This window comes from Crotalus tigris, unplaced genomic scaffold (assembly GCF_016545835.1).
Source record: "Crotalus tigris isolate CLP2741 ecotype Arizona unplaced genomic scaffold, ASM1654583v1 scf7180000017601.7605149639:7615979, whole genome shotgun sequence".
Taxonomy (NCBI): domain Eukaryota; kingdom Metazoa; phylum Chordata; class Lepidosauria; order Squamata; family Viperidae; genus Crotalus; species Crotalus tigris.
In genome coordinates this window covers 4,622,081-4,648,595 of record NW_024096505.1, presented here as the reverse complement: position 1 = coordinate 4,648,595, position 26,515 = coordinate 4,622,081, and the positions used below count along the sequence as shown (strand labels likewise).

General features: G+C 34.1%; 1 protein-coding gene across 1 annotated transcript in view; it reads right to left on the bottom strand.

The window, feature by feature from the left end:
* The window catches only part of HLCS (holocarboxylase synthetase), a 75,111-nt gene that overhangs the window by 7,799 nt on the left and 40,797 nt on the right, over nt 1-26,515 (bottom strand). Inside the window, exons 7-8 of the mRNA XM_039370019.1 lie at nt 2,103-2,170; nt 277-437 (exon numbers count right to left, since the gene is read on the bottom strand). Of these exons, the coding sequence (XP_039225953.1) occupies nt 277-437; nt 2,103-2,170 (229 nt within the window). The remainder of the gene's footprint in view (nt 1-276; nt 438-2,102; nt 2,171-26,515) is intronic.

Sequence of the window (26,515 nt, the reverse complement as noted above, 5' to 3'; positions counted from 1 at the left end):
CAAATAAACACACCCTACTATTTGGACCCAATTACATAACAGATCCTGTTTGGACCAACAGGAGGGACATAGACCAAAAACACAAGTGGCAGAGATCGCAGTCCAAGGACTCTGTCCATTTCCTTAGAGATGACCAAGTGAAACTCTTTCCAGATAATTGGGCAAGATGATTCCTTTGTCCCATCCAAAATTCTTGCTATAAATTGAGATTTAGGAAATATTATATACTTCCATTTCAAAGAACTATCATGAAAAAGAAACATAAAAATACAATACCTGATATCCAGGTATGGATCTAACAGCCTCCACAATTGCTAGAGACATCAAATGTTGAATAAATGGAATCCTTTGGCCCAATTTTGAAGTCAAAGGAATGATAACATGCAAAGTTGATAGAGCGGCTCCCACAGGACTCAACCAGGTATTTCCACCTCGTCCTTAAAAAAGGGAAACATACATTAAACATTGTTTACACACAAGTAACATTTACCAAATGGAAAATATTTCATCAGAAGATTAAGAAAATCTGGTGAAGTAAGGAAGCAAAAACCAAAACCAAAAGTTTAAAAAGTAACTGCAAAGATTACAAAAAATTCTGTCTATTATTTATAAAAAAATCTGAAAGATTTGCTATTTTGATCTATGGGTTTATACGGATGAATTTTTTACATTGATGGAATATTTTCAGCATAGTAGGAAAATGGGTGGAGGAAATTTAAGATACACAAATACTGGTAGAAAGATTAATAATGCATGGTCCATAGAGAAGAATGAATATTTGTTGAAAGAAGTCAAAATGGGAGAATAAGTGAGGATGGAATTATGAAAAAAACATATAGTGGTGCTTAAAAGTTTGTTAGCTCCATTGAATTTTCAATATTTCTGCATACATAAGATCTAAAACTTATCTGTTTCCTACACATGCCCTAAAACTAGATAAAGATAACCCAATTAAAAAAATGCTTCAAAACTATTATACTTGTATTGATTGAGGAAAATGTATCCAAAGCTACGTATTTGTGAGTTGAAAGAGTTTTACCTTCCTTCCCCCCATCTCCCAAACAACTATCAAGGCTATCTGAGTGCAGAGATGAAACCATTCTACCTTAAGGGACTAAAAAAAAAAGGCTTTTAGACTTATTTAAAGAGGATAAAAATCTTGTGGGAAAAATATTTGCTCATGAAATAAAAATTGTTAATAATAATCAAAGAAACAAACATTCCTACTGGATTTCAAAATGATAATTTTATCTCTACATTCAACCAAAGTTCTTAACCACAGTGCTGTATTAGCAGTGCTGGCAAAGGGACATAGAGAAACAGAGTGTGTGATAAGTATTGGCTCAGTTGAAGAGGCAATCCTTTCTCTGCAAAATAGTTAATAGAACACTGATGAATACTTTAATTGTTTGTCATCAAGAACTATATTCTTCACACATTGACTAAAAGGAGATCTCTGTATGTCTCAGAAAAAAGTTCATTGATATCATGAACAGTATTAATTGAAAACAGAGAATTATATATATATCATCCTAAGGATTCTATTTACAATATAGGATTCCAAGTCATGGTTTGAAATCATCTATTTAATGAAAATTAAAGAATAGTAACTTCTTCTGATTTTAGGGCTTAGCTAACAGTAATTTGAGACACAGAGAAAGACAAATTTTGGATACATTACCACTTCTTTATGCAGTTAGTGGTACTTTTTATCATGGTAGTTTTGTATATAAGGATGGTTATGAAAAAATACAACTTAATTAAAGATTGTATAAAAACTGCAACTACAAGCCTAAATATTTTCTTTATTAATTCATGATGGTTTTATTCAGCAGATCTGATTATTTTAAAGATACTTTCCGGTGAGTAGAATCCAATTCCTACTGGCAATGTGGGCATATCTTAATTACTCAATATTACAGTGATAATGATTGTTTTGTTATTATTACAAAAAGTGAAGATAAATTTCCATATAGTCAGAATAGATTACCCAATTTGTATGGGCATGATTAGCATGAGTATGGTTAGTATTACATAATACCTTTATGAATAGTATTGCATAATACCTTTTCTTCCCTCAGACTGTAGTTGTATCAACTTACCCTTTCCCTGAATTTGTTGAATTGCAATTGCTATAAGACCCATTTCCTGTGGCATCTTATACATCAATCTGCAAATTACAATGTTAAAAATAAATTATTGTTTGAATGCTGCATGTTTTTTTTTAAAAAAAAAACAAAGGTTTTTATAGTGCTTGAACTTTAGGTTAAAACCATCACATAAAAAATTCAAATGAAGATATGACTGACAAAATATCCTTAAGATACAGTATATTTAAATACATGTAGCATACTTCATCCATTTAATTTTGAAGCATTCATTCTCATTAATATGCATCACTGTTTTCTATAAGTGACACCTGGCAGTTTCAAACATTTGTACTTAAACAAATCTCACTGCTATACTCTTGAACAGCAGTCATTTCTGATTATTCAGAAAATCAGAATGCTGGCATAAAGCAGTTGAAAAAAAACACTGTCCCTTGAGAGCTACTTATGGTTTAACTGCAGTAAATAAATCTACACCTTCTGTCAATGTTAGAGAACACTGCCTTATTTTGGGTTTCTGCTCCATATTTACTATAGAAATAGCTCTCCAGCTTTCTTTTGATAGGTAGCTAGAAGGTAATGTGAATTCAGACCACAAAATGAATCGATATTAATTTAAGCAAATTAATATTCTTTTAAGTAATATTGGTGGTATCTGGATACTAAGCTTTCATAACATATTTTAATATTTAAATTGGAGGGAAAATAAAATTTATTTAACAGAAAAAAACTGTTGCTAGACATACCAAGGAGACTTAAATTATGAAAAGCTGAAAAACCCATTTTCACACAAAAATGCATACAAGTTAATGCAATAGATGCATACAATAAACAATTTTTTTTCTTCTGTTCGATTGTGTGTAATAATACAGGTAGTCCTCGAGGTACGACTGTAATAGAGCCTGTAATAGAGCCTGCGGGGGGCACAAAATCGCTCCGCGGCCATGGATCCAGGCTCTGGAGGCTTGGAAAAGGCCTCTGGAACCCGGATCGGGGCATGGGGGGCACAAAATCGCTCTACGGCCATAGATCCGGGCGGCAGAGGTCTTTTCCAGGCCTCCGGAGCCCAGATCGGCTGCGGGGGGGGGGGTGTGTCGCAAAATTGCTCTGCAGCCATAGATCCAGCACTGATTCAGCTTCTGGAGGCACGTCGAAGCGTTCCTCGGCTTTGGTTTGGTTCTCTGTTGCAGAGAACAGAGGCCTAAAGTACGATGAGATCACGTGAGATCAGTAGTGTGAGATCTCACTCCACTGATCTTGCGTCATCTTGCATTATTTTAGGTCTCCATTCTCTGCAAACACACCGAAGGCCTGGAGCAGCCAAGAAAACGAAGATTCTCCATTGTCGCAGGGTGAGTACTGAAGGCCTGATGCCTAGGGAGACCTGCAGTGGGGGCGGGGAGGGAGGGAGGGAATAACCCGGGTGAGTGTTGCAGAGCTGTTGCAGAGCCTCTGCGGTCGCTTGTAAGGACAAACAATTGCAATGGTGCTGCAATACTCATAATTTTGGGAGTTGCTTGAAAGCACTAGGGGGCGCTCATCACGTAACGTTGAACGAGCGTTAACTGAACGCTCGTAACTTGGGGATTACCTGTATCGTGCTTGCAGTTTTCTTGGCAAGATTTTTCAAAAGTTGTTTGCCATTACTTCCTTCCTAAGACTGAAAGAAAATAACTGACCTGAGCTGACTTTGTTCCTAAGGCAGGACTAGAATTCACAATCTTCTGCTGTCTTAAACTGACTCTGGACAATAAGCTAGAATGGTATACAAAATATGCTCTGAGTTTTAGAAAATTTAGGAAAGGAGTGATGTTTTATAGATAACAGGTCTAAAGAGTGATGTTTTATAGATAACAGGCTAGAAAAAAGATAGCATATGATCAAAATGATTTTGAATGTATCTTCAACATGGCTGTTTTCTCCCACATAACTAACTATAAAAGGACTGGATTATTCTGAAAGCCATTAGTTACTACAAATAACTGAGCTATAAAAGTATTGCAATGTTTTCTTATGTCAGTGCAAACATTAGTTGGAATAATTTTTCTAACATGTTTTGACATTAGACAGAGCTTGATCACTGGTTCTCTTGGCCACCCTGAACTCTTATTGAGACCATCTAACATCAACTTTTATTATTGGGAATATAGTTGGTTGCATTAGGAATTGGAAGAAAGATTCTTATATAATTTTATATTTCTTTACATTTGACATTGTCTCCTAAATACTGTGTATATTTAAACTGAACATATTTCAGTGCCACATTTGTGTTACAATAAAGGAAATCTAATTTAAATACGGACATATTACAATAGACATAAGTTTAGCTGAAGCAATTCTCTACCCCATGTTGAGGTTCTATATTAAGAAGCAAGTTGCATGCCACAAATCTAAAGAAAAAAACTGAGAAAAAGAAAAATAGATATAACAGCACAGCACTTTAGAACAACTAGGTGATTAAAGAAAGATTAAAGAAAGATATGCATGTAGTTTCTAAGGGGTTTGGCTAAAGTTACAAGAATATTTTAATGATATGGCTGGATCCCTGTCCTACTAAAGGCCAAGAAGAAACTCTGTAAGAAAGGATACAACTTAGAGAAGCTGCTAATATGTAGACTGAAGCATTAGAAAGAAAGAGATTTATTTATTTATGCTACCTGAGATAACTCTAGAGCAGGGCTTTTCAACCTTTTCACCCATTGTACCACTTTTAGGATATGGCACTATCCGAGTACCACCAGTCGCCTATCAAGGTGTCAAAAACTTGATGACCCCCCCCCAAAAAAGGAAAAAGTGATATAGTACAGGTAGTCCTTGACTTACAACAATTTACTTAGTGACTGTTCGAAGTTACAACAGCACTAATGACCATTTTTAACACTTATGACTGCTGCAGCATCCCCAGGGTCAAGTGATTTATATTCGGATGCTTGGCAACTGATTCATACTTATATGTCACAGTGTCTCAGGGTCATGTAATCACCTTTTGCAACTTTTTGACAAGTGAAGATAATGGCCCGGGGGGGGGATGTCCAACTCAACATTACTCAGGTCGTGGGATGCCTGTGGGGGGTGCGGGTGGGGCTGTGGGGGGAATCTGTGGGTCTCTAGTGGTGGGGGAGTGGGAATGGGGTGGGCACCTTCCTTTCCTCCCTCCCTCCCATTGTCCCTTCCTTCCTTCTTTCCTTCCTTCCTTCCTTCCTTCCTTCCTTCCCTCTTTGTCCCTCCCTTCATGCCCAGGAATGGACAAGGGGAGGGGGAGAGGCTGCCAGCGTGGCTGGTGGCTGTGCTGCCGATGGCCATGGCTTGCAAGGCCATTGTAAATTGCTGGACAAGAGCTGCACAGTGTTAAGAGCAGAGTGGCTGGAAGATATTTGTAATGAGGAAGAAAAACAGGCATCCCCTGAAGGAGATCAGCAAATGGCCCTCGCCCACTTCACATACCCGTGGACTCTGGGGGAGGGGATACTGTGAACAGCATGAGACTCCATGTTACCTGCGCTACACCGCCCAGACCCCAGCCTGGTTTTGGTAGGCAGTAGCGTGCTCTCCTAAGAGCGTGGAGTGGCTGGGCTGAGCGAGGCGAACTGGTGACATGCCAAACCTGCCTGGGCGCATGCAGAGGTGGCGGCGAACGCATGCACCTGGTACCTGGTGTCCCAGGTGACTGTTTTGCCACGCAGGTTGACCGCGTTCTGAGTGCTTCCCTTTCACCCAGGATGCTAGGTGCATGCGCTCACAACCCCCTCTCTGCACGCCCAGGCAGGTTTAGCTGGTTGCCGGTTCGCATCGTATGGCCCAGCCTCTCCGCACAGTAAGAATACGCCACTGCCTGCCGAAATTGGGCAGGCTGGGGGGGGGGCTGGGTGGCGTAGCGCAGGTAACCTGGACTCTCATGCCACAACCCTTCCCAGCTGTGTTTTTTACCTATTTGTCGCTGCCACCTGTGTGCGCACCCAGCCTGTTTTTTGTTCTCTCCTCTCTTGATCCTCCTCCTCCTCCTTCTTTTCCCTTCGGTGCAGCTCCAGCTGACTTTCCTCCTCCTCCCAAGGCTGCGTCTTTTTTTTCTCTCCCTCTCCTGCCCAAACTGCCTTCTTTTATATCCCTTCCTGTCTCCGCCCCCCCCTCCTCCTTTCTCTTCTAGGTGTGCCGGAAGTGCCGATCCTGAGGCCTTTGCCTCGCCCCAGCAGCCCTGCAGCTCCTGAAGACTCTCTCAGGGCAAGTCTTACGCTGCGCCGCTTTGGCTCGTTCTTTCCCTGCTACCCATGGCTGGGCTGGGCAGGGCCGCGTACCACCTGCCATGTGCCAATGTACCACAGATGGTACACGTACCACCAGTTGAAAAGCCCTGCTCTAGAGCGGGTATCAAACTCACCATGTATTGCAACTTTTTTTGCATTGCCGGAGGTGGGGTGGGCGCGACCTCCGCATGCAACCAACCCACGGGCTGGCAGTTTGACACCCCTGCTCTAGAGGCATTGCCACATGGCTCCAAGGGCATAATAAATTACTTGTGCATTATGCATTAACTCCCAATTTTCAAAATTACAGTTTTTTAACTGAGATGAGCAACTGCAAATAATAATCTATTCTAGACTTAACATGGTATTGTGTCTGAAGATATCAAAACAATATTTTTTTCTAAAATAACTTAGATCAAATAGAATGCAAGTTTGTGTTCCTTACAGGAATCATATATAGTATATAAACTTTGACTGAATGTATTTATTAATTAAAAATCTGATTTTCGTTTCATAGTTATTATATTCTAATTGTCAAGTCCTGGCTGTAGAAGCCCAATCAAGCAAAACACCAGAATCATTGTGTTTTCTAATGTAAACTTTTATTGGACAAGAATCAAACTGGCCTAATTGAATTAAAGCTAGCTCTGAGGAAATGGTGGGAAGCAGATAATTAAAAGAGTAAAATCCTCCCTCTCCTCTCTGACAGTTCAGGTCACATTGTCCAATACATCTTCTGATTGTTATGAGAAGAACCTTCAGTTCGCCAAAACAATTTCTCAGTGGCTCTCAGCTCTCAAGGTGATAAGAGACACCTATAGACCCTGAACTCTCCCAACCCCCCTTCTGTTGGCAAGCAAGAAGAATTAAAACAGTCCTAAAGGCAGTATATTTCGTAGCTTGACACTAATTATGAATTCAATTACATATATGTATATTAAATAACAAAATAGTTACATTATACTATTTCTGAAGACATAGAAAAATGAGAAGTTTATAGGTTTATGTATTACAAATTAAGTAAAGCCTCATACAATTTATTTTAGTTAACCTGTTCATTTTTTAAAGAAAATATTTCTTCATTTATTTAAACAATAAATTGTTCAAAGAATAAATAAATGAAATAATAAATTGTATGTACTCCATTGGAAATTCCTAGTAACTGGTACCGTATTTTCCGGCGTATAAGACGACTTTCTAAACTCTGAAAATCTTCTCAAAAGTCGGGGGTCGTCTTATATGCCAGAATATACGGGTAGCTGTTCACAGAATTTAAAACCAATCTGCCCCCTAGTGGCCAGCCCTATTTTTTTTTTTTTACAGAAATAAGCACTAACAGGACAAAGCATACATTTTTCTACATCGCCCATCACTTTATTCTTTTTCAGGAAAAGAAATTAAATAGAAAACAGTAAACTATATAAATTAAGGACATTACATCTACAAAAAAAAGAAACATTTGCTTTACTTCTTATACCTATAGCAGCAGTCATGAATATATTGAAAAACTTTTTGATTCAGCAAATCACATTGATTAAGAAAGATACTGGTCAAGTGAAAATTAAGAAAATAGATGATGGGATCTACCAGAGAGAATATTTAAAAAAGAAACATTTGTTTGAATATGGTTAAAGAAACAGAAAAGATTCTGAATACATATGTCATTCTAAGAGAGATGAATTCCTTAAATAATACTGTATGCTTTCCCCCCTTTTATTTTATTTCTTGATATAAGTAATATAATACTGCTGAAATGGCCTAGATGAAGTAAATGTTTTAGATAATTAAATGTGTCTGAATTCAGGGAAATTATAATGTATAAAAAAGAAAAAATGTTTTGAATAAGACCTAAAGGATTAGATGACTAGGCACATTAAATGGAATATTTAAAGATTAAATATATTTTATCAAAATAATAAGAACTATATTATTTCAAGGTTTGCAAAGAAGACATTTTGGGGAAAAGGGGAAATCAACTAAATGTACTATGTGGATTATAGATTACAGAAACCAACTGTTAATGATTTTTCTTCACAAATGTAAACCCAGCAAACACACTGTTTACCAACTATTAAGTGATTTATATTTTAAAAAATCAATAAAATATATGGGAAAAAAAATACCAGCTGAGTTCAGGAAGCATTAGGGAAGCAGTGGTGGGCAACACTCGCTTTCTAGCAGCAAAGGAATGGAGCTTCTATTGTGCTCATCTATAAACAGAAATTCAATATTGTACTGTATTTTCTGGCATATAAGATGACTTTCTAAACCCTGAAAATCTTCTCAAAAGTTGGGGGTCGTATTATACGCCCAGTTACCTTAAACGCCAGAATATACGGTAATATTAAAATTGTTACAGTTGGAGTCTTTTGAATTAACATTAATTCAATTAATATTAACATAATTAACAGTTAGTACTTCAACAATTTCCAATTGTAATTTTAACTTAAAATTCTGTTAAGAATTATGATTTTCTATCACAGTCAAAAGAAAATCAATAAAACCAGGCAAAACTTTTTAAATTGTACTACTTCAAATCCATTTAGCACTTTCCACAAAAATAAGTGTACCTTAGATTTAATTTTTTTTAGAATTTTTTATTCTGCCTTTATTATTTTTATAAATAACTCAAGATGGCAAACATAACTAGTAGTCCTTCCTCCTCCTATTTTCCGCACAACAACAATCCTGTGAGGTATGGCTGAAAGAGAGTGACTGGCCCAAAGTCACCCAGCCAACGTTCGTGTCTAAGGCGGGACTAGAAGTCAGTTTCCTGGTTTCTAGCCTGGTGCTTTGACCACTAGAGCAAAACAAAATAATTAAATGAAATTCCACCAAATTCACTGATCTATAGATGACTTTTTCTGCCTACTTAAAATTGGAATTAGAACCACAGAAACTCTGATAAGTCAATGATCTGATTTCTTTATATGAAATCGATGCTGTTTTAATTCCTTGTGTGTCCAATCACACTTGGCCAATAAAGAATATATTCCTATAAACCTGAAATGCCTAAAGATGTATCCTGCTTTGTTACGATTCTGCAGCAATGTAAGGATAAGATTATATTTTTGATGGTTTTAAAGAAACAAAACTGGGAAACAGAAATAATTTTTACCAATACATTTTAAAGATTTAAAATTTTTCTTCAAATCATTGTACATTACAATGCATCTCAGAAGTGAGAGAATTTATGCCAAATGTATTGATGCTTTGTTTTGTTTCATGTATTTATGTGAATTATGTAGCTACCCATCTCACAGCAGTGAATTTGGGTCATTTGGGAGCATTAGTGGATATTTAATAACAGAAATAGGAGTTATTTGTCTTCCAGAGGCTTCCTGTTTCTGATCCGATCGTTAATTGCCTCCACTACATATCATAGGCTGGAAAATATAAGTTCTATATGAAGTCATCACCTTTCCAATGATTTAATCTGTGACGTGTAAAACCTGCACATGCATGCAGTAATATTTAATACTTAAACACATTTATTAGAAAATAAGCATCACTAGTGATGAACTTATAATACAAAATTTCTTAGTAAACATATAAAGTATGTCAGAAAATTGGAAACACAACAGTTAGAATATCAATACCAAAAAAAGAAAGGGGGAGAGTACAAGAATAGTATGCTTGTATTTCTAGTATATTAGATAGTATGACTGCTATACTACGTCATTACTGACCATATTAAAAAAAAGTAAATACAAATATATGTATTAGATGTACCATAATTATTTCCAGGCATTGAATACATTGTTAGTGAACTATATAAGCAGTGCAAATCTAAATCCCCCTTTCCTTACAATAAAAACAATGTACAGTATTATGTAAAATCATAACTGGAAGTAATGAAAACAATGAGAAGAAAATTCTATGTGTTCAATTCTGTAAGAATGTTGGCAAACAAGCTTCTTGAACAGACACATTAAATTATTCTAGTCTTGTGTAACAATAGGGTTGCCATGATAAACATGCATGTACAAGAGGATTAACATGCCATCTATCCACCTGCAAAAGTAAGTATTCCAATGTGTTATCATTCAAGAAAAGATGTGGCACTCTTTCATAATGCACATAGTTTTATAAACAGGGCTGTCTTATAAGCTTTCATATTTACGGCTATAAAACTGGCTCTTATAATGCCATATATATAGGGTCCAGCCATTTATAAGGTATTCAGACAAAAATGGTTAAAAATCAAATCAATCATTAATTTATGCCGATACCTAGAGTGTAACAAATATATAGTAGGTTGGCAGTTTAAAAGTCTGCTCTCCAAATTATTTATTAAATTTATTAAGTACATCAATGGGATTTCAGACATATATTCATTTCTGGGTGGCAACCCTTGGCCAATATATGGTAAAATTGCAATGCAAATGCAAAAGTTCCAATATAAACATCAAGTTTTCCAAGACCCAAATATACATTGGGTGTATTCAATATATTTTAATTAATATGCAAAATAACAAGTATTTCCTTTGTTTTCCCCATTTTTATATATTCAAAAGGAAAATAAGCCACAAACAATATGTACCAAAAATATTGTTACTCTATGAATCTAAAAAGAACATAAATGTTCTTGGTCCATTTCTTTCTTCATTTTACCATAAACAACAACAACACTACCACACACATTAACATTTCCTCCTTAGTTGCTGATTAAATCTGAAACTCCTTGAAATTAAATTTATTAAATCTGTGCCGCTTTCTTACAGTAAAATTTAATTTTCCCTTACAAATACCTATAAACAGTAATTTTAGGAAAGTGGAAAGAGAATTTCTGCCCTCAAAGTAAATAATACTAGTGTACCACAACTCTAAACTCATTATGGAAAAAGCTTTTCCAATGAGGTTATCAACTTCTACAACCCCTGCCCCTCATTCATATGATATGGTAATAAAATACAGTAATTTGTGAAACATACAAAGAATTACTCAGAAAAAATATTTACTGTTTTCATTCTATACTTCTATTGTCTGCAAATAGGAGCAATATAATGCTCAGCAACTAACATACATTTGTTCACTTAAATACTCAAAATTAAAATCAGACGTAGCTGAGAATTAGAAAAATTGCATATACAACGGTAAATAAATATAAAAAGCATTCCTCTGAAAAATTTACAGTGGAAATTTGTTTTCCAAAACAGATGTTCTTTGCACTTCATCCTAAAAAAAAAGTGTCATGTTACTTTAGCAACTTAAAGTAAAAGAAACACTTGGGGACTGTTCTTGGGTATTTTCTGTTGCCAGTGCTGAAGGAAGGAACATGACCTTCTCAGCTCTGTGGCAGGTTAAGCAGCCTGATTGAACATTGGCACTAATTAAGAGCTCTTGTTGTTTGGCAGGACCACCAGAGTACCTTCAGCACTTGTTCATGACAGCAATACCTCTTTCAGAAATTAACACTTGATGAGCGCAGACAGGGAGCCCAGCTGGTTCTCCTGAGTCCTTCAACTATATAAATGAAGTGTAATAGGAATACTGGTGGCTACCAAGGGAAGACAGACTATTCGTGACCTCTCTGTAAAAAAACAGAGTATAGTCTTACATTGACTTAATTTTTTTTCATTGGGATTAGATAATGCAGCTGGGGACTATAGAGATAGAACCAAAACAAAAGAGGTAGGACTGAGTTATTCCATATCATTTTTTGCTAATAATAACTATAAATGAATTACAAACTTATAAAGTTAGATAAAAATCTAGTTTTTACTAGATTTTATTATGTTTTCATGAAGTCAATTGTGAACATCATATAAATTCATGGTAAGCAGGCTGCTGCTGATTTTGTTTAGCTTCTGAATCACAAATAGTTTTAAAACAATGACCTGAGCAATACCAGCAATAGAAAGACAGAAGAATGAAATGGTTGCATAGTGAGTTAGAGTAACAGGACAAAGTGATAAATCATATTTTTGATATTTGCAATGTTAATCCCCTCCAACAATACTTCATAAACATAAAAAAGGCAAGGATGGAATATGTTCCACTTCAGCGTTTTTGTGCAAAGTTTAAAGCTGTTTTCATTTCTTTTTAAAAGTTTGCCGCTAATTATATATGTGCCACATAGTTATCTCATTTGTTTGTTTACAGTGACTCCCAGCAATAAATACAAAAGGAACTTCAAAACCATGAAGACAAATTACTCAAGGAAGGGATGTAGAGAAAAGAAAAGATTTCTTTATGATTGGCACAATATAGCCTTAAACATGTCAATTATATTTTTGGGGGTAGACTGATTTCCCCTAGTTACATGCTGGACTGAACTGGGATTGGTGGTTCTTCTTTGATGAATACATTAGGACAGAATAACCTGGTACTCTGACGACAATTGTCATTAGAAGGCAAGGAGAATGAAATACATTCTTTGAGGCTGCTCTTTCTCTGACAATGTAAGAAGTCAAATGCTCTTCCTTTTGTCAGGATATCTTCCTGAGAGATAAGATGTATAGTTTCCAATAACTCTTGGTCTTAGTCAATTGTTGAGACCAGAAATATGCTGCCTTTCACTTTGCTATCTATAGACCCAGGAGAAGCTAAGTTTTCTATCTCATAGGAGCCAAATTATGAGCCCTCTGATCAATGAGAAAGCAAAAATGTAAATAAGACAAAATCACCTTTGATTTTGGAAAGGTGACTTTGTGTAAGCGGAGAGGACCTGGAAACTACGTTACTACTAAGACTGAATTTGCTTTGGTAATTGCTACACTGTCATATATAAAAACATGACTTTTCCTCAATTTTTATCAATCAGTACTAAAAAGAAAAGCCTCTGATTTCAATTAAATAATAACCTTTAAATCTTTTATTTTAGTATATATAATTGAGTCCAATATTTTCTGGCTTTTCTGCATCTCTATGTGAAATATAAATCAACTTCACCCATTTTATAAAATCCTCTCCAAAATGCATACTGTAGGAGGAGGACAGAAATGTAACAAATAAATGGAAGTTCTGAATAGGGAAGGATTATAATTAAGACCTTTCAGAAAAGGAAATGGAGAAAGCTATGAGGACTTCTTGACTTCTTGTCCCCAAATGCAGTAATCCTGCATGTAAAGGATGCTAAAAACAAGATATGTTGATTTTATTGTTTGAAGGAAGAAGAAAAAAACAAGAGAGCTTTAAGTCTGCAGCTTTAGAAATAAGATAATTTACTGATTTATTAATGGGTGATGGAGACAAGACAAAATTACTGGATTCCTATTTTATCATGGTCTTCTCTTACAAAAGAATCTGGAAAACATATAGGAAACAATATATGGATGTATTTAAAGCACTGAATTCTTAGGTATAGATCCGGATCTATTATATTCAAGGATGCTGAAGGAATTCCTTAGGAATTATTGGAGAAAAGATTATCTATTTAAAAATGGGGGGGGGGGGGACAAATCCAGAAACTACAGATGGTCAACCTCAAGATGATAATATGCCCTCATACAGCGCAACTAACAATTCTGCTCTTTCTGATACAAATAGATAATAGTGTTTTCTTCAATTTTACAATCATGAATTTTTTACAATTTCATGAATTTTACAAAGTCAAGATATTAGTTTTTTATAGATTCAAGCATTACATCCTCCATTTTTAAAGAATGACAGCCTTCATTTGATATATTTTAAATTCAATTTCATTCCCATCATTCCAATTTTTTTATAAGCAGCAACATTATATTCCATTAATACTTATTTGTAATAACATGTACACAATTAAATGCATTATGCATAATCAATATACTTTATAAAATATTTAAAATAAAATATGTAATCCAAGGAAAAGTACTGTAATCTGATTCAGCATTTTGTTTTCAATAGTGAGTAGTCTATCAGGTAAATACCTCCAGTTACTTTATATGCAATAAATATTTCCATAACATGGTAGTTGGAAATTAGTATCCATGCTCAAGTATATGCTAGTTATTGCTTTGTAAAAATAACTATGGATGTATACACACAAGAAAGAAAATATATTCATTAGAGAAGTTCACAGATATCTAACCATGTCAACTCCTTGGGTATGATTAATTTGTAAATTAAGCATTTTAAAACATTCATTTATTTATTTGTATCCCACATTTATTTTTACAAATAACTCAAGATGGCAAACATATCCAACATATCTTCCGCCTCGTATTTCCCAGAATAAATATTTATTTTTAAGTATATTTACAAATACAATGGATTAGTTCTATTGTTTTGTTTTATTAAACTGCTATACATTTATAGCAATACTGTTAGTGACTTCCTTCCCACCATTGTTAACAGTGCTATATCTGAAGAGAATATTTAATGAATCAATATCCACTTGGAGCATCCTGTATACTTCTTGCAAGTAACTATTTTCTGTATTAGCAACTATGCACCTAAATAATACAAAAAAGACAAAATTTAATTTTTGTGAACCTCTGCTTATATTGTCAATGAAGACTCATTTGACCGTTAAGATTTATGGTCTAAAAGAGACAGTCTATTATCTTGCAGGCTTTCCAAATATAGCAATTTGCAAACTGTAATTGATTAACGAAGCTAAATTTAATTAGTTCAACTTTCTGTAGCTCACATCAAACCATGTTGTTTGATATATTCTGAAGAAGAACAAGTCTTCTCCAGCTAGCTAAGTGCCACAATGAATAAGAAGCTATATGTTGTTCTGAGATCTGAAATGAGTTGTTTTAAGTGGAGTTTTTCTTTCATTTTCTGAGACTACTCTGACCTTCCTAAAATCAATCCTTTGTGGATTAACATGTAAAGCAGCATTGAATTAATTTCGGAAAGTGAACATGAGATCAGCCTAGGTTCATGCAAACCGTCTAACTCTTAAACACACGAATGCTTCTAGACGTTCAATGAAAAGCTGTCAATAAAAAAGGGAGGGGATGTTAGGAGGATTTGAATCATGGCACAATCTATTAGGTAACTTAGAGCTTTGCCTATTTCTATGGCATTGCTAATGCATTCCTCTAGAAGTTAATCCTATTTTTAAAGATCTTCCCTGAGGAGTACATAGGCCGTGCTGAATTAGTACTAAAATGCATTAAAATTCTGAATGTTACAAAAGGCACGCTATTGGATTCTGAAGTGCAAGGCCTTAAAAGTATCATTTTACTTATATTTGATAGAAAAATATTGATGTGGAAACGTTAAAAAAAAGAGTACAGACAGGAAGAATTGTATAATTCACTTCAGTAAGTAAAAGTTACTTTGGTATGATTATTCCTTGGAATAATGTGATTTAGTTGGAATTGTTTACTAGTTTCCTGGATTGACATATTTGAAGTTTTGAGTCAGTTTGCAACTGAAGCTGCAATATAAGCCTGATCAATGAATACACAAACAGAAATTAGACTGAACATACATACATACGTATGTATATTCAAAAAATATTTTAATTAAGAAATTAAACTACAATATGTGTACATTATGAACACTGCACTGCTACCGCATGTTCAATCTCTCACCTACACATTTGCATAAAACAAGGTATTGTTTATATTATAATGCCTTTTTTTCTATTATTATTTAATAATGTTAATGTTATATTACATGTGATTTACTCGTTCCCTGTTATATTACACAAAAAAGGACAAAAATATAAAAATGGCAACATAATGAGAACCAAAGTGAGTTTAATGAGGACCCAGATTGTTGCAATATGGTGACTCAGTGTAAACTGCTTAGAGAATGGTGTAAAACACTACGCTATTGCTATTACTAGCTACAAAAATATGTCGTAACAGCCATCTTGAGTTACTTATTAAAAACTAATATAGGCAGCATAAAATTATAAGTAAATAATATAATAAGTAAGAATCAGTAAAGATTCTAACTAAGCCATGCCAGCAAATCAAGAGAATATTATGATTAAACAATTGGAAGAAGTCAATCTACATATCAATTAAAAACAAACTGTGATTTGCCTGAGATTTTAATTAGCTGGTTAAAACCAACTTTATATTTTCATAAATTGATTGTTGCAGAAAAAAATTATCATATGGAATAGAAATGAAAATAACATGAAAAAGGCTACTAAAATCAATTAAAATTACTGCTGAAGTGATTAAAAATGAAACATAATGGAGCAGCTGTATCTAAGGTGCATGCCAAAGGATGGGGAGAGCTTTCCATCAAATCCTCCACTACAAATATTTCAGATGAATGAGCAGATGTATCATAGACAGACTCATGACGCATTGTATGGCTGTCATAAAATGACTGTAAAATTGAGACCAGTCTGTAATGTCAACTTATGACCATAACAACCTATGACTCACATTCTGGGCTCCATTATGGTTGTAAGTCAAGGATTACCTGTTCAGTAATTCAATACCTTAGAAGATAAATACACTTCTTAAGAAAAATTTTCATTACAACTTTAGACGTATTTAAAGTTCCTTATAGATGATGTAGAGAGCATAAAGAGAAGCCCTGGAAAGACATATGAAAAAGCCTCTATGAATGCAACTATCAGGTAAGTGTGACTTGAGTCCATTCCAAGAAACTAATCTAAGAAAAAGTTTCAAACAAGCCCTTCCTGGATTCAAATGAAGATCAAGTAAGAGAAAGGGAAAGAACATTCAGACTTACAAGACTCTATCACTACAGCTGTTCCAATAACATTCATTTTTGACATGATATTGGTTTCTTGATCTGGCCTGCCTTATATGGCTGATAGATTTTTATAAAGTGAATTGTTTTAGTGCACTTTACGTTTTTTTTTTTTCAATTTTCCTGCAAAACATCACTCTTCCTAATTGATATCACTTGATTTGATTTTGATGAAGTAAGATGAACTGTGTTTGCAGAGTCAGGTGTGCAGACTCATTTTTATTTTTTTGCTTTACCCACAGCCCTCCCTCCTCCCTCTCCAAACAAAAAGCCACTCCTGGATGTCTAGATGTAAAAGTTACTAAGGAATAGTGTATAATGGAAACGAATGAGCAAGTCAATCTTCAGTCCTGAACTCTGTGAAGAGAAATATAGCCTAGTGATGTTTTTAGAATCAAGCCATGGAAGAATAAACTAAATTTGGAAGCCACAGAAATTCTACAAAGTAGGGGTCCATTTTTTTTTCAAAAATAAAATGCATATTGACAAATTTCACTTAAAGCATAATATTTTATTGCCTTGAAATAAAATTCATGTGTGTGTGTGTGTGTATCCATATTTCCCATCTTACTCTTATTATCTGTATTATTTCTTGATTAATAAAAATTAATTAAAATTTTAAATTATTATTAGTGCAAGCTATGGTTTCAACTAATAGGTTAAAACTAAAATGAATTTCTGCTGGATTTAGTCCTTTTATTTTCTCATTTGTTGAAAAGGAAGGTAAAAATCAAGGAAAGGTCAAGAGAGAAAAGTATGACTTTATATATAGTTAAAAACCTGCATTCATTTATAAATGAAATACTATTATACTTACTTTTTTCAGTAATACATCCATTTGCTATTGTCTACTCAGTTTATTTCTATAGAGGCATTTAGTGACATCAAAAATTAATTTACAAACACACACACACACACCAATTTAAATATCACATTAGCAAGGATTAAACCAATCAATGCTATATTTTTAAAAGGATTCAAAAGTAAAGTTTTAAAGTACATTACTGCTGACCTTCAGCATAAAGCAGAGGTGATCAATAAAGAGCTAATCTGTAAATCTGATAGAGTAAATCTTGTTTGCAGCAGTAAGAATAAGCATAATTTATAAAAATAATAAATAGCTTATATCTTAAACTATTAAACAAGTTTAAAAAACAACCAACTTCTTTTCTTTGAATGAATATCTATATACATGCTCAAAGCTTACAATTTTTTTCTGTATTTGTGCAATTTCTACAAATTTCACATTTACTTATATTAAAAAAGCATATCAATTGTCTGAGACCCCTTTTATAATTAGAAAATAATTTACAAATTTAACAATTGCAATTTTACACAAATTTTGCACAATAACAGTATGAAAGTATAAATGATTCTATACATCCCTTAAAATAGTTTCTTAGACTCTAAAGTACACAAAAGCATATATGTATGCATGTATGTATGTGTGTGTGTGTGTACACACACACACACACACACACACACACACATCCTCAACTACTGAGCATTACTCATGCTTTAAAAGTGATGCAAAATATGTATGCATACGCATTCTGCATGAAACTAGGCAAGTAAGGAGAGGGCTAATTTGATGTAATGGCTAAGCTACTGGCCGAGAAACTGGGAGACACTGACTTCTAGACTCACTTTAGGAATGAAAGCCAGCTAGGTGACTTTGGGCCAATCACTCTCTCTTGCTCCCCCCAACCCATCTTATGGGGTTGTTGTGAGGAAAACAGGAGACAGAAGGAATATTAGGTATGTTCGTTATCATGAATTAGGTTATCAAGTAATTGAGATGGGATAAAAGTCAAATAAATAAATAAATATGTAGCCGACTGCCTAAATATCATATGTTTTCATAGATCAGTGATTTTTTTTAAGGAATGGATAGTTATTAAATTCATAAAACTAAAAGTTTATGAAAGGAGTAGGCAACAGCCTCTCTGGCTCCCAGAAAGATTATTTTAGTAAAAAAAAAAAAAAAAGATTATATCTTGGAATGATGCAAAACACCAGTCTGTAGCAGCCTATTTGAAGGAATGCATTTGGGCTTCACAGAAATCTCATTACACGTTTAAACGGCATCCTGGAGGGCTGTTTTGCCTTTCAGTAAACTGATGTTTTGAGATAAATTACACCCAATATCACAGTCATTTTGTGAAAAGGCAAGTCTCAAAAAGTCCTCTGGTTTTGAGTCCTCCTACTACAGTCATTCTTAAACTGGGGATGTTACCCCAAGGAGGTCATTTGAGCACATATGGGGGCAATGAATCAATTTGTAATTGATCATTTGTGAATCTAGGATCTAATTAAACTGTTTAATAACTGCTAATACATACATACTCTCAAAAAGGTAAATCTGCCACAATTCCAAAAAAATTATTTAAAAATGCTCCAATACAAAAGCAGAATATAATTCAATTCAAATAAAATATAAATAATTGAAATTTTCAATCATGAGATTCATTCCATCATGTCTCTCTGAAATGCTATGAGCCAGTATTTTTTGCATTTTCCCCGGAATGGTTTTAAAAGCCCCATTTCTGCAACATTTCTACTTCTTTCTATAGTGCAAATGTCTTCATCTGAGGTTCCACTGGATTCAAACTCTTCTAATCAAAGACAGTGCTTTGGCCATATACATATTTCCCAATACCTGTGAAATGCAACCCATCTCATGTCAGCAGTCATTCAAATTATTCACATGATGATTCCAGAAGCAAAATTTCTCCCTTCAACAGTATGTGCATTGGTAGTCATTAACTTGCATTATTCTTCTGCCCCATTTTTTGCCCATTTTAATGGACTGGAAAAATGGATGTGAGTAGAATATGGTGCTTTCTTCCTAGAATTTAAAGTCCATTGTAATATAGTTAAATGCGTTCTTTGCAACATTTTTTGTTCCCATGTGAAGAAACAATAATTGTTAATATATTGGATAAGTATTGGGAATTATGCTGTCACATCCTTGATTCTTGATCATGACAGACAGCATATTATGTGAGTACACAACTGTTTCAGTTTCTTTGGTGACAGCCTCTCAGAAGCTGGTAAAGGCAGCTTTTATGAAAAGTTTTGGGTTATGATTGTTCAGAGACAGACACATTTAATAAAAAGTAACTATAATTAATTACTATCATTATAATTATAATTAATTAATAAATGCCATCTAGGACCCAAATTCCTAAATTAAGCAGGCAATTCTCAAGCTGGCTTCTGATGCAATTCCCAATTCCAAAAGAACTTGCTCCCTTACTATTTCAGGGATTATTTTAGCACTGGCTGAAATAAGCAATTTGTTGTTTCAGTTTAGGTAAAATAGGACAATAGTTGAACTGCATTAAAAAGCCAGAGAACTAAATAGATAATCTTATTCAAGAGGTGTTAATTGATCTACGATTGCATCTCAGCTTGCATGAAAGCAAATCAGAATTCCTACTGTTAGTGTATTTTCAAACTAGCTCAATATACAAATTTTATTCAAAAATAAATATTTAAGGCATTCTTTCAAACAATAACTACAGTATCATTAAATAGTACAATGTAAACTGTGTAAAAAAGAAACACAATTTTCTGTCAGTTTAATTTCATTTAGACAACAGCTCTGTTGCCAGACTTTTTAAAATAAACAAAAATATTGCTACTTATTTATTAACCAACTGTATATAACCATCCATCTTGCCCAAATGCAGCACATATACATGAACTTACACTTTTATGGATGCAGCCAGGACTTTAACTTTATTCTGATTTTCATTCATTTTAAATTGCATTCATGAATTAAAATCATGAATTAAAATCATACATAAAATAACTTGTGTTATTTTAATGTATTATTAAATTCTAGCAATTTTATAACATAAAATCTGTACAGTCCATTTTCTATAGAGAAAAAAAATGTAAGTATTATATTAAAAGCACATTCTTTACTTACTGTTAACCAATGCAGATACTTAACAATAAAAAAATCAACTGTCCAAACAAAAACCTATGTTTTTAAAGACCTTTCTACCTCTCAGCAAAACTGTAACATGTGAGAGTAACTAGATATTAAAAAGATCAGAAAGGTCAAAATGACAGAAATGAGTGGAAATTTTTATTTACATTGAGGGAAGTGTTTTCCTAACTAAAGTATAGGCAAGCCTGCAAGTCATCTACAATCATGGATATTTGGCCACGCTATAATGACTGCTACTGCTTTTACACAGCCTAATAGAATTCCATGAACAGTAACATAGCAATAATTATTTAAAGAAATATATATTTTAAAACAAATAGGTATATTCCCCCCATCCCACAAAGTAATGCAAAGCTTTTTAAATATTTGATCTAATCACATTTGGGGGTTTCTTGGGAAATGTGGATATGCCTCTTTGGGCATGCATCAAATCTTTCATCAACTAACATGCAAAGCCTCAGCATATACACTGCCTCGTGGCCCAGTTTGTGGCATTATAGTAAAGCCACTCCTTATGCATAGCAAGAATAATGTATTACAGAGTTATCAAGGATAGACCTGGTAACCTTTTTGGCCAGTAATAAGCAACATGATAACATGAATACCAATTTGGCCAAATACACCCCCACCTGAGATAATCAGAGATGGACAAGGATTGGAAAAGAAATGAGATTAAACTAAGATGGGAAGCACTGCAGAGAGCAAGGTAGTTTACTGAAAAGCATCAAGATTTATTTCAGCCAATTTATATAACTATCTGACAACAGTAATCCTGGAGAGCTAAAAACTGAAATGAATCAAACACTAACAATGTATATAATACCTGAGGACAAGAATCATCACCTTACATAAACAATTAATATTCAGACCTCCATGCCCAGAAAAACAGCCCAAACTGGAACCAACCATATCTTGGTGGGTATGCAGCAAAAAAGGCCCACTTCTTAGGTCTTGCCATATGACATTCCCTCATAGAGGGGGCATGGGGCTTACTTCTTCTATTGAGCAGTTGGAAAAAGATAGTCTTACAAATTACCTGGCCTTGTGCCATAGAGAGCTCTGAACTGACAATTAACATCTTGAATTGCATCTGAAAACATGCTGGGAACCAGCATAGCTCATCAAAAAGATGAGTAACATGGATTTATCAAGGTGTACCCACAACTGCTCATACTGCCACATTCTGGACCAGGTAAAGCTTCTGGATGTTCTTCAAGAGCAGCTCCTTCTAGAGTGCAGATGGGGAGAAAGTGGTATGTGTGCATATAAAGAACACATGGGATGGAGAAAGAGAAGTAGTTCACTGAGGTGTAATATAGATACGTGAATAAGTAATGATTAAATATTGAGTCTTAGTAGAAATGTTGGGAGAACAACTTATGCTATGTCACAAATATGTTATCTTGTTCAGAAAATCATTTTGTTGTATCCTTCCAAGCCATTTATACAGATCAAAATTGATAAAGTGTTGCTTCCTAGCTGGTCTGTCTTAAGTCCAAAACTATATCTGAATCATGATGGAAAACAGTATCTCACTGATTCAGCCTAGTTCTCTGGGCATGAGGCATCATTACTATAGACTGAATTGTATCCAATCAGTTTTTCTTCTGCTGATGGAAGCAGGATCTTTAATTTTGAGAATGGGAAGAAAGGCATTTTTAGCCACTGCTCTTCTTTTCAACAATATCAAAACTTGTCTAAATTTGATTTAGAAAGCAGGGAGATGATGGAAAGATAGAAATGGATATTTCTCATAATATGCTATCCTTTTTAGATGGGTTACATGGATAGAATAAACTGTGCAAGAATCAAATTCTTTTCTGCAGAATGAAATCCTTTGGAAATAAATTCCATTTTAAAAAAATTAATTATGATCCATAAAGTCATTCTTAATTCTAAGTGACCACATAGATACATCTTCTCCATGACAATGTATCCCTAACCTGTTCTTTCAAGTTTCCCACTGATGTTGTCATTGTCACCATAGCTGAATCCAGGCACCTTGCTACTGGTCACTGTCTTTTTCTTTCTTTCCAGTCTTCCCAGCTTTAAAGTCATTTCCAGAGAGCTAGGTCTTCACGTAATATGACAGAAATAGAATAATTTAAGCCAATCATTTATGTGAGTGAGAACTCTGGGCTGATTTGTTCAATGATCCATTATTGATTATATAAATATATTACCCAATATATAAATATAAAATCATGTACTATAGATACAAGTTCAAGCATTATGCAGTTTCAATCCGTATATATACTTTATATAATTTCATATGAATTACTACAAAGTTCATTTATTAAGAGTGGAAATTAAATCTAATTAGTCAACTCTTCGCCCATCAACATTGATAGGGCAAGCCACTAGAATATAAACTGACAGCAAATCGCACTCCTTACTATACTGATGATGTTACCTAGTTGGATAATGAAATGTCTTTAAGAAAATGAGCAAGCTCAGAGAGCACCAAGGACTCCTCATACACACAAATGTACAGGATAGCACAAAAAGTCTGCAATGAATAATGTAAAATAGTCTAATTTTCTTTTAAAATTGTGTGTTCTAAAATATGTACATTGGCAACATGAAATTACCGCTGACCTAATAAATTATTATCACCTTACTTAATTCTATTACATACAAAAATGAATCTGGTGCAGAACAGCTGAAAGTTCATTAAGCGTGCTAAGAGAAATGATACATATTATGTAAAAAAGCTAGCACGATTCTGTTTGAAAATTCTGAAAATACCCAAGGCGGATAAAAAAAAAAATGAAATGTCTATATAATTACAGCTGCTTTGGTGGGCAATATTATGGGTGAAACAGATGTTAGTAACCTATTAATGAAAGTTTTTCAAACATCTGCTTACAATTTGAAAGCAAATGTAAATACAGCACAGAAGGTCAATTGGGCCAATTAAGGTCTATGTGCAAGTCTACTGCTGCAGGTTTCTTTTCAGCTTATGCTAACTCTTTTTAGCACAGGAAATAGTATTTAATAGCAGCTTTGTCAATTTTGATTGTGATTTTATACAACAACAAACAATGATTACATGCCCTGTACTTTAGCAAGTAACCCATTTTCCTTCCTTCATTTCCTTCATACCTACAGCACACTGCCAAGTGCACTAAGATGTGGCAAAGGTGTCATAATATGTTGATTTTCATACATAAAAGCTTAATTTCCATATAATCAGATCAGAAATATTCCAAAGATTCTTCAAGTGCGCTCTTCTACAACTAGAATATTAGTCTTTCATAATCTACAGCACGCCAGAACAAATTTAACCAATATAAATCGCAGATGAATGATCAAAAGAAATTGCTTAATTGCTGAGATTTTTCTTTTAATCCTGATTTGTCTTCTCAGGTCAGAATCCATGGAATGTTTTTATCTTGTTTTCTCCCACAGTCCTCTGGATGGAAACCAATAAATGAATATACAAAAATAAAAGTGTTCTTTTTTTCCAATCACCTACATGATACCACTAGGATATACTTATTCAAAGGACAGTATGCTAGTTACTCCAGCTCAAGAGGAATCTGAAAATTAAATGCAGTTTGAAAGCTAGCACATTTCTGGAATTATGCCTATTGGTAAGAAATTTAGAAGAGATGTATCATCTTCCCTTAAAATGGCAGAAATTCTTAGATGGCAAAGGGGAACCATGGCTTCTTTTTAGAAAAAAACAGAGGTTTCTTTTTAAAAAAAGGTTTATTATATTTCACCTGTTAGTATCACCATACTAATGCCAAGTATATGATAGACTTGCCCTAATTTGTGCTCGTCTCTTTTTTGATTCCTGCAAACTTAAGAAATCTATTTTCTCTAATTATGCATCAGTCACACATAGACACACTCCACGCACCCAGCTGATTGTAAACGTGAGAGAGCAGCCAAAGTAAAGATTAAAATGTTTTGTTTTTCTTCTAGAATGTACCAACCATGGTACATGGTAGATTTCCAAAATTAAATTTTATGCAACAGGAAGTGTATCATAATCAGTTTTTTCTACTGATAACAGGAAAGAACATCATCACAGGAAGGAACATCATCACAGATGTAAACTGGTTTGACTTCACAAAAGAGAATTTTCCAGCCCTGTATACAAGTGGGAAGAAATGGACAAGACTTTTGTTGCCCTAATTACTTATATATAGGTTTCTCACTTGAAAGCAGAATATTCTCTGAAATTCTCAGAGAGAATTGACATGATTGTTGACATTGTTAGCTTCCTTTTAAAAAAGTGCTATTAAATAAAATTATTTAATTTCAATTTATTGGATTAACTGTTCCCAGTCCCAAACAGTGAAGGAAGTCTGACAGATTGCATTCCATATATGATTTTGCACATCCCTATGTTGACATGGTTTAAAATATTGCTATTCTAAGAATTGTGAATTTGTGCAGCAGCAATAGAATCCTAGAAACAGATATATCTGCTTTCAATAATTACAGACATTTGCACTCCCATACATTTATAAATACAACTTCTAAACCAAAGCAATGTATTCTATATAAACTAGAAGTGGTATAAAAATGATATGCTCTAAATATTAAGGCCTACTTAATATATGAGACAAACATTACTCCTTACTTCTAGCACACTGTAACCTTGAAACTATATTCATTGTCTTCTAAATGAGAAATGTAAGGCCTCTTGACCACTTAAATCTGAAAGCAAACACCAGAAATCTCAGAATGCATTCCCATCAATTAGGTGTTGTCTTTACTCAGCTTACCCCAATGTCACTTTGAAAACTGTGCATCATCTATCTTGCCTGTAACTTACTAGCAAATATATCTCCAAAGTCAATTTTCCAGCCATCTTTATCTGTATTTTAAAGGCAAATTTATAATATTTGTTATAAAGAGAACTGACAGTAATGTTCCAAATTTAAGGATTCTTTTTTGTATTTCTGTACTTTCAATAGTAAACTGTGCCTGACAAACTCAGAAGCTATCAATCTTTATTCTATAAATTACATTCTTTTAAAGGTTTTGATTACAAGTTATTTCATCTACATGAATTTCTTCCCTTTCAATATATTTTTGTTTTATTCACTAGTTTTCAAAATTCCTGAATATTGATATTGTAGAATTAAGAGTCTTCAGGCTACAAGAGCAATTGGGACCAAAATTTCTTATCACTAAGCAATGGAGTTGTAAAGCATGACATCACATGATTACATTGCAATCTTGGCAGTCCCCATTGCTATCATTAAATGAGATCCATGTGAATCATTAGATGAGGGCTCACATGGCCACACATATGTACTGACCAAATATCTTCAGACTTGTACAAGCATATCTTTTTATTGACTATAAATCACATTTGCATTGTTTAAGCACTCACAGAGGCTGAATAAACTTTTAGCTAATTTGATACATCTTGATCAGAATGGATTTGTCCTTAAGAAATATATCAGAGATAATAATGGATATATTTTGAATGCTGTTTATAGAAAAATGACTATGATTTTCACTGATGTGGAGAAAACCTTTGATAATTTTGAATGGTTATTCGTATTTGTGAAGAAGATGAACTTTTATTACATGGATACAGATTATCTACAATGGACAAGAAG